General features: G+C 36.6%; 1 protein-coding gene across 2 annotated transcripts in view; it reads right to left on the bottom strand.

Moving 5' to 3' along the window:
• The window catches only part of LOC131676345 (uncharacterized), a 62,440-nt gene that overhangs the window by 24,288 nt on the left and 23,250 nt on the right, over positions 1–14,902 (bottom strand). For both annotated transcript variants that reach the window (XM_058955438.1, XM_058955440.1), the window contains exons 3-8: positions 9,444–9,490; positions 5,870–6,250; positions 909–1,067; positions 708–836; positions 351–651; positions 10–240 (exon numbers count right to left, since the gene is read on the bottom strand). In XM_058955438.1, coding sequence (XP_058811421.1) covers positions 10–240; positions 351–651; positions 708–836; positions 909–1,067; positions 5,870–6,250; positions 9,444–9,490 — 1,248 coding nt within the window. The remainder of the gene's footprint in view (positions 1–9; positions 241–350; positions 652–707; positions 837–908; positions 1,068–5,869; positions 6,251–9,443; positions 9,491–14,902) is intronic.

Here is a 14,902-nt window from a genome sequence, read left to right as displayed (position 1 = left end):
AATATATACCTAGAATCTTCTTTTGAAGAACGGGTGAAATGCGCCCATGAGTGCCTTCCGATTCGAGAAATGCTGTCAACTTCTCCAATGCATGTTGGGCTGGTTCCGAGCCACGGGTCAGAGATTGCGTGAACATTACTTTTGCCAACTGGTAGATCACTTCCTCGAGGGAGTATTCTGCGTATAGAAAATCCGCTAGTCGAAGTCTTCCTACCACGTCATCGTAGTCTTGTGTTGATTCTGTAGAATAACTAAAGGTAGTATACTGATACACATAACAGTCCCATCTTCATTGGAAATCCATAGCCAATTAGACTGTTATGCGAATCACGGCAGTAAAAAGAACTTACCAGTTTGATCGGTTAAATCGTTGATTTTTAGCAAACTTGGTAACCGTTCAATAACCTTGAGAATTTCCGGCGATAGTGTCGCTTGCGTCTCGATCAAATCGTTGGCTACCACAGCTTCAGTATGAGTAATTACCGTTGTAGGTGGTTCGGTAACGGTAGTCATTGCTGTGCTACTATAATGGTCTTGTTCAGAATTTGATTGATGATCTGTCTTAAGCGACCGACTTGAATATGTATTTTGCAAATAATCAATACCTAGTCGTATGTCGCGTAAAAATTTTATTGCATTTTCACGAGTCATCTGAAAAAAACACCTTTTATTACCATCAGCTGCGATATAATTCAACTTAACTTTACCAAACCCTTCTGGATAAGCTCCTCAACGCCTCGTGCCACTCCTGCTTCATCGCCGGTCCAGAAAACGTATTGCGCCATATCGAAGGCCGAGTATTGTCCCCCGCTGTGTCGCAACAATACTTCAGCGTCCTGTGAAAAAAATCAACACATTTGCTTGTTATTTCCGACTGAAAATTAAAAAAGAACATTTTGTAGCCTTACTCCTCGCCGTTGACCATTTTTGGTCAGCGAAGTTAATTCTGGATCAACCTTCGGCACTTCTTCAGGCTGAGAAACAGCTGTTGTTTTGGGGATTATTGGTGTTGTAATTTCTGGTAAATTGTGTTGGCCAAATGAAAAGCGTGAAGCCCCTGGAAGTAGCTGGAGAAAACAGAAGAGTAGCTATTAAAGATAAAGCTGGTTTCGTTTCTTATGAGTGCGATGGTAAATACAATGATCTTTGTTTCCAGCATACAACAAACACAATACAATTTTTTCGTCCAACAATTAATTTGTGGTACTTTTCTCTGGACATCAAGCTATAGAAAACGCTCAATCTTTGAAAATAAATCGAGGCGTACCAAGTGTTTTATACATAAATCGACATTTTTGGTTCATTGTACCTGTACGCACCGTTGATACAATTGTTTGTTTCCACTGTGTGATTTTTTCAGTTAAAACCCCTGCTAGTGTAACAGATTAAATACTGTGTAGTAAATCAAAGTGCTGTTGATTTCGGTCTTCATTTACTTCAGCGAATACTCACAATTCGTGGTAATAATCTTAGTTTTTCGCCAACAACGCTCGCCGAATCTGGAAATCGCTCAATGTGGTATAAACATATGTTGCGAACACGCGGTTTGCTAACGTTGGAAACCAAAAATATGTAAACGATCTAGGAGCACAACGGGCCGGATTCAATGAGAGATGGACAAACGGTATGATGTAATTGAGTCAATTTATTCTGATATCACTCACACATCCATGTTAGCAGGGCCGGCGGAAAGCGCGGGTAGTATGGGTAGTACTACCCACTCGAAAATAACCGAGTGGGTAATTACCCACACGAAATTTTGAACCATTTCAAAAAAATTTGATGTTCAACGCTTGTATCACGCACTACACACATTTGAAAACATCGATGTGCCACAATTCCATTTGCATAAACGAACGTGATTTAATGTGAATGTAATGTAAGCGTGTGCATTGCGAAAACAGAAAAAAATCCTTACTAATGGACCCCTCACCCTATGCATTCTACCCTGGGAGGGAGAAACAGACACTACGCACGAAGTGTAAATAATAGCACTTGTCAAGAAGCAAGAAAACTTTCGACAGCCAAAATCAATCAAGGTGGGCGACGCATAAATGAGCAAATTTCTTTTTGCGTGTCATTGATGCAAGCGTGTTACCGGCACATGACTTCAATCGTGTGATGGAAAGGATCTTGGGACAGTATAAAATCAGTGAAAGTTTTTTTCCCGGGTGCTTTACATTGATTTGAAGATAAAGTCAGCCGACAGTTTGCTTCCAGTACTCGAGTGAAATGGGACAAATTTCGGAACGATGTGTCTAATCTTATACTTTTAAAATAGGATTTTTGTGCCGTTCTTCTCCTTCATTCTACCACGGTTTCCTAAAAAATTGCTTAAACTGAATATTAAAAACCGATACAACATTAAATTCAATCTGAAAAAAAAAGAATTTAATTTTATAAAAATTTAACTAACAGAATCCTTGAATAAGGAAACTCGCCGGTAGAGGCATGTTTATCTGATTTGTGAAATGTTGACCAATGCATAGGTATTTGATAGGTAGATATATATAGGTACGGCTGCAGCCTTGGAACGTAAATATCCATATAATGAAATAAACGACAAAACGTTTGATATAACATGTTTTCGTTTTTATATTTCCCCTTTATTTACTACTGAAAAATATTGCCATCCTAAATAAAGTACAGAAAACTGTTTCCACCTTTCTTTTTACATCATCAAACAATTTTAACCGTCGAACTGTCAAATTTAGCCAAGGTTATTTTGCAAATAACTTTCGAAGTGTAAGATTTTAACTAATAGATAGAAATGGAATTTTTTCATGATTCTGATCATCAGATTAAACTGCATGAGCACCCGAACATTAAAAATATTATGTCGATGTCAAACTTCACGTCGAAGTAACTTGCCAATTTTTTTCGAAACTTTGTTTATATTTATTAGCATGCATCTAAGCCGTTGATGATTTTCATTTTCGCAGTATACTCTCAAAAGAAACTTTAAACTGGAGAACCATCAAATCTGACTAGCAAGGTGTCACTCATTCTAAAATTGTTAAATCAGTCACAAATTTTTAAAACTTTCTTCGCACGATTTACACAATTATTACTTGTCTTTACTATAGATATGAAAATAGCTTTTATGACATGTTTTAAATAGAAAGATGATATAAATTATTTAAAACCAAAAAGTATTTTTGAATTACCAAAAAACGTGCACGTCACAGCATATTTTTTGATTCCATATTCCCATTTCTTGGAGTAGAGAACATTTACATTTACGTCACATTTCCATAACTGGTTTTATAACAAGCATAAAATATATTTTAGGCGTAGTTCATTGAGCTTAAAATGTAAATATTATTTGACATTTTCATATAAAATTAGCGTTTATTTTACATTATAGCAAGATCGCAATATTGTCTTAAAACGATGCTCGAAACTTTTGAACGCATCTAAATTCTTATTCATCATTGAATACATAGAAATACAATTTATTTGATTGTGGCAGCACGGATTACCGAAAAATCTATCTGGCTAATTTCAAAATGGCATTAAAATCACAAAAAAACTTTAATAATATTTACTGCTACACCCAATCTAGACAAAAAATCAAGGAAATTCATCGTTCGGAAACATTTTCAAGCAAGCATATGATAACAATACTCTCATTTCCTCGATGAACACTTTTTTGTGGCTCGGAGTGACAGTTTCGTTCTGGCTGGCTATGACATTCACATTTATTGAGGCTGTTTCTCCCTCCCAGATTCTACCCACTCGGGCGTAAAGTGTTTCGCCGCCCCTGCATGTTAGATCCATCTTAAGCGGTCCTAACAAGTTCAATATTACACAGTATTGACGATACTGCTTCAATACGTCAATCAATCTAACTTTTTCCCATTACACGATCAATACTTTCGTCAATACTCTCTGTAGTATTAACAAAAATATTGAGCGAGTAAGGGGGGGGGGGGGGCGGTGGTCGTAGCGTAGTTGGTAAATCGATTGCCTTAAGGTTAAAACCTCTATAATCGAAAAAAACGAGTAAGGACTGCATTACAACTACAAAAATGCCATCATAGCCCTAGCTGTATATATTACATTGGAAGCCGATTATTTTTAACTTTGGCACTCAAACCACAGACTAACAGACATAACACTATAAGGGAATTCCCTCAAAAAACATCGATCCGATAATTTTCCCAGAACACTAGCTCCACCTTTTATTCACGGTCCCAAACACTCATTTACTGATAGGTTACCCCTCAGGTTTGGGAGCAATTTTTCACTAGTGGTCTATCCCCCGTATGCTTGTTCATATGGCAGTGGCGCCATAATTTCAAATGTGGCCACAGTCCCAACTACAAATATATTTAAAATGACCGTTAAAGCGGGCGAACCTTTGTTTTTAAGTGTTATGTCTGTTAGTCTGTGCTCAAACCACTGTCCTTGAAACGCAGCCTTCATTAAAAAGGCAAGATGCCAATGTTATTGGTACAAATGTTTCTTTAATGAGCGACAATGTAAACAATTATAACGTCAAATCAATTCTACTCTCTAGATTGTCCAAAACGTTGTTGGCTTTGCATCGAGTATCGAAAAACAGAAATGATTTATCGAATGAAATCGTTAATTTGGTTCTGCAACAATCCCCGCTTTGAAACTGATTGGTGCATTGATGGACAGTTTGCAGATTATCAGCCGTATGCACTCCTCTCGTACAACTACCGCCTACCCGGGACTAGTGCTAACACAGTAACGCTCCTCCCTTTCTTGAGTGACTCGACGATCTCTGCGAATCGATAATCGATGACAACTAAAACTCCTGTCCGTTGAAAATCGAACGGATATCTCCGGAAATATTTTCCCGCCATTGTCAAAAATTGTGTGGACCAATTTTTCTTTCAATGCTTCAACATGTTAACACTAAGCATTAACTGATTAGTTTCAATAGCTAAATTTCAAAACAATACATAAGTATACAAAGATAACAATTAATTGATTAGGACTGGTGGTATCCAACGGGGAAAAACGATCGAAAATAGTGAGTGAAGCTAAGCAATCATGTGAAAAAAATTCCCCCTAGAGGCGAAATTCTAACTCGCAACCTTTGAGACTCCGATCCAATGTACAAACCCTTATGCTATCCCTGGGTATGGTGACATCCTAGAAAGAACATATGATTATCCCACTGGCGACGGTGATCGTACCCTGCCTGCAAAGCGAGAATCACACACAACGGCAGCTGATCACCCTAGCATATTTGATCTATTTAATGTCCCAGCTAGATACCAAGGCCCGGGTTTTTATTATCGAATTGATTAACCCATCGGATTTTCATAACTCTTTGAAGTAAATAATACAAACGTCAAACCATTAAAGATGTCATTGCATTGATCAATGAAAATGTTGACTACAGTTGTTCATAGTTTGTCGAAAGCATGAACTTTTCTTTGTTAGTACGAAATTGCATTCTGAGAGACTATGAGAATATACTTTCGTACAGAAAAGCTTATAATATGTTTTTCAACTACTCGCTATATAAAAATATATCAGCAATGCTGCACTGTAGCTGATAAAGTCAGTCGTACGAGGAAACGCTCGATGACACCCAGACAGCTTGGCTCTTGTCTTGAGAGAAGTTCGTAAAATACAACAATAACAAGCCGCACCAATAACATATCTAAGAATATCTGCAAGCACAACTCGACTAGGATTGCAGACAGAAGAACTCATATTTGTAGTATAACGGTCATTTATCAACATAAGAAACAGGATCAAATGACAGGAAAACACGAAAGAACATGCGGATAAGCCCATTACTTCCTGAAAAAGAGGTTTTTTGACCTGATTAAAACCACCAATGAAAATGAATGAATGTATCCATTTATGCTTATAGAACTATTACCTTCAATAATAAATGGTTCGATTCGGGCACCTTCGGTTCACCTGTGATATGAAGATGATTGTGTTGATCTTCGATATGCTGCTGTCTTTGCTGTTTGTGATGATACTCTGCCAATGTTTTCAACAGCATGCTTTCTGACACTTTGGCCAACTTTTCGGCGTAATCATTACTACTGTCGTCTTCTTCGTCATTTGCAGTATCATCTTCATCGTTATCACCCCCGCTATCCTCGTCAGAAGAAACTATGGAAGCAGACGCTTGTGCCTCCTCCTCTAGTTGCTTTTCTAGCTGAGGCAGGATTTCTTCTTTTGTGTTTGCTCCTGTTGCGCTTGAAGTTTGGTGTTTTAGATGTTCGAGCTCAAGCACTTCTTCATCCACATTCTGAAATGATACCACAAGATTTGAAAAAACGAGAAATTTTCCAATACCATTTACTGCGAGCTGACCATCGAATACCATACTTCAAAATATCAAAACAAATCGCTTGAATCCCATTTCCGAGCTATAAACTGCCTATGATCGCAAGTCAGTCCCATAAAAATAGACTCCCATAGAAAACGTATTCAAATCTCAAAATCACATCTTTATCTACCATTCAGATGCCTTTGGCGAACATTAAATGTAAATTAACTTTAAATGTAAATGAGTAGATTAGAACTCGCATATCTGTTTCATTTAACTAGTGAATGATTTATGCGCCACTCCCGATGGAGTCTATTCACTAAGCTACCAAGCTTACCGAAGGCGAGGTTTAGTATGTTACTGGAACGATTCTATGATACGATACTAGGGTCAGCCTGATAGATTCTTGGAAATTATTCATATTAAATAGGGTTATCTTTGACCGAATTCAGAAGTTGCAACGTTTCTGTATAAGCACAGACCTACCAGACATGACACTCGAGATCACCAAAGTGTTGCAGAAATTTAACGGCCTTTTCAATCGTTAGATTACCATTCCCATAACTTTCCGTGCTCACCGCAAAAATACCCAAACACATACCAATAAGCGTGCGCGTTTTGCCATTGCCATTATTGTGCTCAATTAACTATGTTAGGAACAAACGAAAATAAGCTGGTGCTCTACAATTGATTGTAGTAACTGTTAGTCTTGAAATCAAAATTTTAAGGTGCTTTCTGTATGAACAAAATGAGAGTAAACTTTAGAGGAGCAATGTATGTAGGAAGCAGTGGCCATCAAAATGCACCGCAAAGAAGATGATTTTGGCAAAGTTCGCAATTAATTCAGCATGTTTTTCTGCTGGCCAGTCGATTAGGAAAATATTTGACACATTGTTAAGAGTCAATACTAATTTAGTTGAAAATAAAATAATGAAAATCAAATGGCATTGTGTGGAAACATTCTCTTTAATTTTAATTTAGTCAAACAAGTACTATCCACAATCTTCAGCACAACTTGTGGGGAACAGTCCACATTACAGCACAACTTGTGGGGAACAGTCCTCATCGCTTTCTGTGTTTAAGATAGTCCTTTCTAGACAACATTATCTAGCCTTTGCTCAGTTTCCGCATATAGGGGAGTTGCTTGTAAAGAAGCCTCTACCTTTCCTAGAATTCATTCATTTCGGAATACAAATTCAAAGGTCTATTTTGACTTTCGTTTAATTGATGTTTGTTGTTAGGTGCATTTGCCCATAATAACTACTTATGCACACCAATGTACCGTCATGTCAAATGGACAGATCTGTCAATCAGATGATATAGTTCAAGGAATCGCCACGAGGCGGCGATAGTGCGCCAAGCGAATTTAAATTGGAAATGATGATCACGTTTTATTCAGTTAACTGTTCTCAGTGTCATGTCTGGTAGGTTTGTGGTATAAGGTTGACTTTATGCTTAGGGGCCATCCATATACCACGTGGTCAATTTCGGAAAGGGTGGAGGTCACGATCAAGTCCACGCTTGTACATGGGGAGGGGGTAGGGGTATGGGTAATGTCCACGTGGACTTTTCATTATATTTTGTCTTTTATAAAAAAAAATTGTATTGTCATTGGTGTGAGCGGTTATCTTCAATTTTTTTCAAGATTTTTAAATAGTCCAAGTGCTTATAACAGCATAGTATGTGCGTGTGCATCATCTATGACAAACTATAATCAAAAAAATCATAAGAACGCACGAAAAAAAAAACAGATTTTTTTGTCTGAATCACTTGATGCAATCATCTGTAACTTGGTCTAATCCATTAATTTTGGATTTCAAAGCTTGAGGTTGAAATTACGAACCAATTCAAGAATTCAAAGGTTACTTTAATTTGGTGAATAACCTTAAAAACGTAAATATAAAAGATCACAAGTCATTAAGAAATGAAATATTTTAATGGAAATTTCACAAACGACTAAAGATGTGTATGACATTCTGTGGTTGAAGTTTGAACGATTTTCATAAGGTCCTTGTGCCTCATAGTAGTCTTCAACATTGGAAAATTTTCTAAATCTGTAGGAATTGTCCACGCTGGTCCATGAAGGGGGAGGAGGGGGTCAGAAACGTAAGTTTTTTGTCAACGTGGTATATGAACGGCCGCTTAGAAAACGTACGTAAAAAGTCAACTACGTTGCAGTACCAGCGACGGATGAAGTATTAATAAAAGACTACTGCAACCGGAAGCAACCAGCAGATAACAGCTTCGCATCGGCAAACAAAAAACTATCACCCAACCTGCATTTACTGTTCGACTATCTCAACCATCAATGAATACTAAATCAAACAACGATCACCCACTAATTCCAATGCCTACACAAAGAATACGGATCAAGGGGTGAGTCGTTTAGAACAATGTGTCATACACATTGTATCACCTACGATAACACGATATAAGATTGCGATTCACAGTAATACACGATCATTTCACTCGTTACCACAATGTGTGGCACAATGAGGCACACTTTTGACAACACAAAAACTGTCAGCAAAGTGTAGTTGAAAACTCATAGCAACCATTGCTTTTGTTTTACTGAACACCATGGCACACCGTGGCACATCGTGGCACATTGCGGCACAAGCTACCACGCTGTTTGTTTGTGAGCACAATTCGATTTGTGCTAAGCGACTCACCCCTTGATACGGATTCAAAATCATAGCTCAACTGTAAATATCAAGTATGTAGATGTGAATGTAGGTTGTTTCACTTGAGCTGGATTTCGGAAGCTTGAACGGAAATTAGCCAGAGTTCCGACTGAAGTTCCGGCTAGGTCTGGGACTAAAGTCTGTTGAAACAGGTAGTGTCAAGGCACGGCACGAAATAATTCTTGAAGCATGACTCACTAATTTATCATCTCAAAGTGCCCGATTTTTAAAAATCCATGGCAATGCCAAATAACTTGTATGTGCACAAGAAGTTGCTTGTCAATTACCTGCGTTCTTAGAGAGGGGGGTCGGAAATTTATTTTATGAATATTTAATAAACAATGACTGTGCACAATGATTTTTTAACCAACATACCACAGAGAAACAAAAAAACCTACATACCACAGAGAAACAAAAACAAAAAGGAACAGAACATGTTCTTTTCTTTAAAGATATTCAACATTTGAAATTTCTGGAAGTATATTTACCTGGTTCAATCCATTTCCACTTCGTATTTCTGATGATGTACTAGAATCTGTGAAATTAAAAAAAAACAGATTTAGTTAACCTGACAGTGAGACGAAACCGTTAATACAGTGAAGACCCTATGTTATTAGCCCCCGATTTTATCAGCTTTTTGACCCGATTTCGTCAGCCTTATATGAAAATTGTTAGTTGGTTGTTTGATGGGCTCTAGCAGACGAACCAAATGAAATTCGAGTAAATACTTTCTTGAGCATATTTTTTTATCGTAGAGATCCGAAATATGGAAAAATAAAAATTAATTTTTTTTTAATTTTTTAAACTTAATAATCAGAAACCACCACCAGCTAGTGATGTAGTATTTAAGTCATGCGACGTGTACATATATGAGCCGTAGAAAAGTCTATTTACCGACCTGGGACCCTAACCATAATTCAATTTAGAGTTCATAGTAAGAATAGGAAAAGGTGGTAAAGCCAGTTTGCTTTTGGCCTTCGTGGAAGTAGGAGTCAAAGTTGGCGTGGGGTACATTTGAACCCCAGTGTACGGTTGCCGTTAGTGTTTCGCTCTATCCTGTCAGTTTAAATACCGGTTCTTGCACTACGTAAGTAACGATAATATTATATAATCGTTTTTAACCATTTGTTCAATTGATTTAATTTAATTGTAGAAGTAGAAAAAGTAGTAAGTAGAAAAAAAATTGTTCTCATTTACGCTGATTTTTACTTTTTAATTTTCTATTTTTATGGTTTTTCAAAATAATGGCTTGCAAGTATAATTTGCACACAGTAATTGCTGTAACAGTAGCATTGAGTATTATTAATGTATTACAGGCCGGACATAATGTTTTCATTTCAATTTTCACTCAATTTCTTGGTATTTTCCAAAACTCGATTTTTCAACTTTCACTCTTCCAATTAATTGCACTTTTTCAAAAATAAATCTCGAAATTCCATTTTATACAGTTTCTATAGACCATTCTTTCAACTTGTAGAATAATTTGTTTTTTTTTCAAATCAGTTGAAAATTTTCAAAGTTATAGTAATTTTTGTGGAAAAAGTCGAAACCGATTCATTTTACTTTTTTTATGCAAGCTTATTTACGTATCACTGATTCAATAATTTTCGTACTTTCACCTGCTCAGCTGTTAAAAAACGAAGGAAATGATAGGGTAATTTCGGGAGAGATGCCGCACTCTCTATATTTCGTATATAGGGTTATAATATGATATTGTGAGTTTGTCTTTCGAAGAATTACAACACTGGAGATGTAAAATAGTCCTTTCTATTAACTCACGAAAATTTTATTAATGATTATCTGTGTCCAGTTGCATCATGGAGTGCCGAAAATTTTTCAGCTCGGCATAAAAAATTTCGTTTTTTTAATTGTTTAATTTTTTGGTAAACCATGTATCGGTTGAATAGCTGGGACCTTTTAGAAGGCATTCTGATCATGAGCACGGTCATCCATAATTTCAGAGGAAAATGTCGTCGGGCGGCATCTCTCCCCCACAATTAGGGATCGCATCAAAATTGCGGGTGAGATTCCGCACTCGATGGCGGAGGATACGTAGCTATAATGTATGTATTTTTTTCACCTCGGAATGTCATTAAATGATCATTTGCGTCAGGTATAGGTTCTTAATAAGATATATCCACAAACTAACGGGCCTAACACAGTGACATATAGGATTATGAGTCTATTTATCTATATATTTAAACGGACGATATGTATCTAAGTATTAGTTACTTCGGTTTATATTCGGGTTGCAGGCACTAATTTTAGTGAACGCATTGATTTGTAATGATGTCGATATTGGGATAAAAACGAAAATTTCAACAAATTGATGCTTTTCCAAAATGCATCTTTCAAGACCAAACCTAATAAATTCATTGTTAGGGGAAACAGCCAAACATTGCTTTTAAGGAACCGCTACCAATACAAAGACATATATCGCTCGTACAAACGTATAGATGAATAGTACCCTTAATGAAGCTACTCCAACTTAACCATTACACAAGATTGAATAAAAAAGTTTCTAGAAAATCTAGTACCCCCTTAAGAAAAGTGAAGAAGCTAGTCGATTTATAGGTGTAATCAATCTTCATGAAACTCAGCTGAAGACACTTAATCACAAAAATATTAATGAGAGCTGTTCACTATTTTTTAGTTTGTGACCACGGTGCGGCGTCTCACCCGCACATGCGGCATCTCTTCCACAATGAACTTTTTTTGTAAAATGTTCGTGAAAATTTGATGATTTTTGAAGTAGAATACTTCTAACGTTTCAATATGGGGGTCCCTTTTCAAAAATTTCTGCTGAGATATTTTCCCAGTCTTCAAATGCGATTAACTTCCGTTGTACTGATCGAAGTCGCTGTATTTTTGCACTATCTGATCGGAAATATGTGCACGTATATTGTATTTGATCCCGTAAAATGTACGTCTATTATAGATAACGAAAATAATGTAATTTGTAAAAGTGGTAATTATCTGCGCTGATTGGTCTGTACAATTCAATCAAGCAGCGAGCGTTGTTAGGACTGCCTCTTTTTTATCAAATGAACTTCGCCAGGTATAAAAACGGCACATAAGAGAAAATTCGTCAGTATGCTTTCTGACCTCGTAGTAGCTGCTACGTTTTGTGTCAGCTCAAACTCTTCGGTTGGAATATATTCAATGACTGCCGCCAGGCATCATTCCACCCAATGATGCACAGGAGTGGCGTGCATATAATAATCAGCGCAGAAAACGCCGAACGCTATTTTTTCGGAGTTCAATATGCGGATTGCAAGTGTGCGCGTGCGAAGGGGTGGTTGAGTGCGAAAATTCATCATTTGGTTGTTTTTCTTTTGGCAAGCGGTAGTATGATTGCCGATGACGATTTTAGTTTTTTGAGTTGTTGTGTTGTGTGAAGGAGATGATGTTGGCTTATTGGATGGTGATATAATATGTTTCTGTCGTTGATTTGATACTCGGCGCGAACTGGGATAACTTTTTACATATCATCTTTGTATATGCTGTTATAAACACACACACAGTTTAATTGTATAACTGCTGCATGTATGAGGGGATTTACAGACATGTCGGAATTCTACAGACTTTTGATAGCCTCCAACAGACGTAGCAAGAAATCTACAGACTTTTAAACGAGTAATAGTATTTAGCAAAATTGTACCTGTATTCGACAACGAGTGATTCCTTCATTAATAGTATTCTATTTTTAAATTAATATGCTAGTGTAACTAGGATTTACACAACCATCTAGAGACATTTACAGACATTTTAACTGTTATGTGTCCAACAAAAAAACACCTTTAACAGGCCAACGTGGGTACCCGGGTACTCACAAATTGAAATGCTCATAACTATGGGTTCCTTTATCCGATTTGGATTTTTTTTAGATTTTTTGGATTCAGGAACTCGTTCACTTTTTGATATGTAAAATTGAACCGGATGAATGGATCTGGTGCTTGGTAATCCGGATTTTCCGGGGTAATGATTCCCATATTGCTAGTATTCCATAGAAGTTCACAAATAGTATCCCAGCACTGGAACCTGCTTCCGGATTCCCGGGAACCAAATGAAGTAACCCGATTCATTTTTACCAAGTCCAAAAGCGGATGAGTTCCTGAATTCAAAACACCCAAAAGCATCAAAATCGGTTGGAAATTACCTTAATTATTGGCATTTCAGTTTTGTGGGTACCCGAGTACCCACGTCGGCCTGTTACGTAGTAAAAAAATTCAGAAGCCCCTCCTAACTCCCTCCCTTACTATATCAACAATATTATTAACCCAAAAGCTTGACTTAGTGAAGTTCTAAGATGCCACAAAGTTTCAATTTCCAGCTATGGATAAAACATAGTAATTTCATTAATTGAAACCTAAAAAGGTACCCGGGTACCGCATCGGATACATAACGGTTAATTATTCTTCTGCAGACATTTTATAAAAAACATGTAGCATCGCTGTCTGGCACTACAATCGTTGTGGGTTATTATCATACGTGATAATCGCAGGGTTATTGCGAAAACTCCACTCTAAGAAACCTGCTTGGTGACGGTTTGAACATATTATGTATACACACCAAAGAATAATGAAATTTAAACGACATGTAAATCAATATAAATGTAAACATACAAAGATTGAATAAAAAATTTGATTGAAAATTACGTTAAAATCAATGCACTCAATTGGAGCATTAAAAAGCATACAATTTTACACTTTCATTCGTGTAATATTACATGTCATTCATTTTACAGCAATATGCGAACAAAAATACATTGAAGTACATTGGTTTTCCGTTTAAAGAAACTGTAATTTTCAATCCACGTGTAAAATTATAATTAAATTCGTTGAAGAAAGCACGACAAGTCGTATGAATTTGTGGGGGAACTTAATTTTACATTTATATTTATGCTCCAAATTTGTGCATGAAAATAAACTTAAAATACAAAATATTTTTTTCTGTGTATGGTATTCGTCTTAACTCTCGAATGCTGACATTCCACGAGCAAATGCCCTTCTACTGGCTCTTAACTGTAAAGTAAGTACAATTTACAGTAAGTCCAAAAACTATTTGTTATCCGAGTTGGCCCTTAATTTACTTTATTTGTACATTCTATACTTTAAAGTGGCCTATTTCTAAAAATATTCAGCAAGTGAATGCATTTTGATCCCACTATACATATGTGTAATGAAATATTCAATAATCAGGGACGGTGGGTAATATGAGTAGTAAAGGTAGTACTAAAATTAGAGAATAAAAGCTCCTTGGTACTATCCACTTGAAAATAATCGAGTTGGTAATTACCCACTCGAAACTTTGGAACAAACCTAACATTTGAATTTTGCAACGCATGTGTCTCGGGTGCACGATTGAAATTTTCAAGGTATGATCAAGATTCCATTTGCACAAACGCGTCGCAAGTGATTTATGTGAATGTAATGCAAGCGTATGTAGAGGTAGATGGGATAAAATACACCCCTAAGAAAATATAATCATAACTTAGCTAAAGACCATCAATTGTGAGAATTTAATTAATGATATCATTTAGCCAACATGTTACTCTGAAATCACAATCGCTTTGCAAAATATGCAGGAACATGAAAAATATTCAATTTTCAAAACACACCTGTGCAGGGGTAAAATGCACCACAACAACGGGGCACAATACATCATAACAAATATCGAAATAGCTGATTTTAATGCAGAAGGTAGCAAAAATTGCAGCATTCGAATTAACAGCCTATGTGTATTCTACTTCACTTCGTTTATGTCTCTGACATTACCTACCCATCTTTTTTTCATGACAAAAATCATTTTACAGTATTTTAGAAACTTGTCGCAATTGATAAAAATGATTTCATCAATTATTGAACGGTTTACTTTGATGCACGATCGATTTTTAGAAATGTGCGGCATCTCTCCCCAAATTACCCTAATTGTACATTTCATTTGT

This window comes from Topomyia yanbarensis, chromosome 1 (genome assembly GCF_030247195.1).
Source record: "Topomyia yanbarensis strain Yona2022 chromosome 1, ASM3024719v1, whole genome shotgun sequence".
NCBI lineage: Eukaryota > Metazoa > Arthropoda > Insecta > Diptera > Culicidae > Topomyia > Topomyia yanbarensis.
This window is presented reverse-complemented; position numbering and strand designations above follow the sequence as displayed.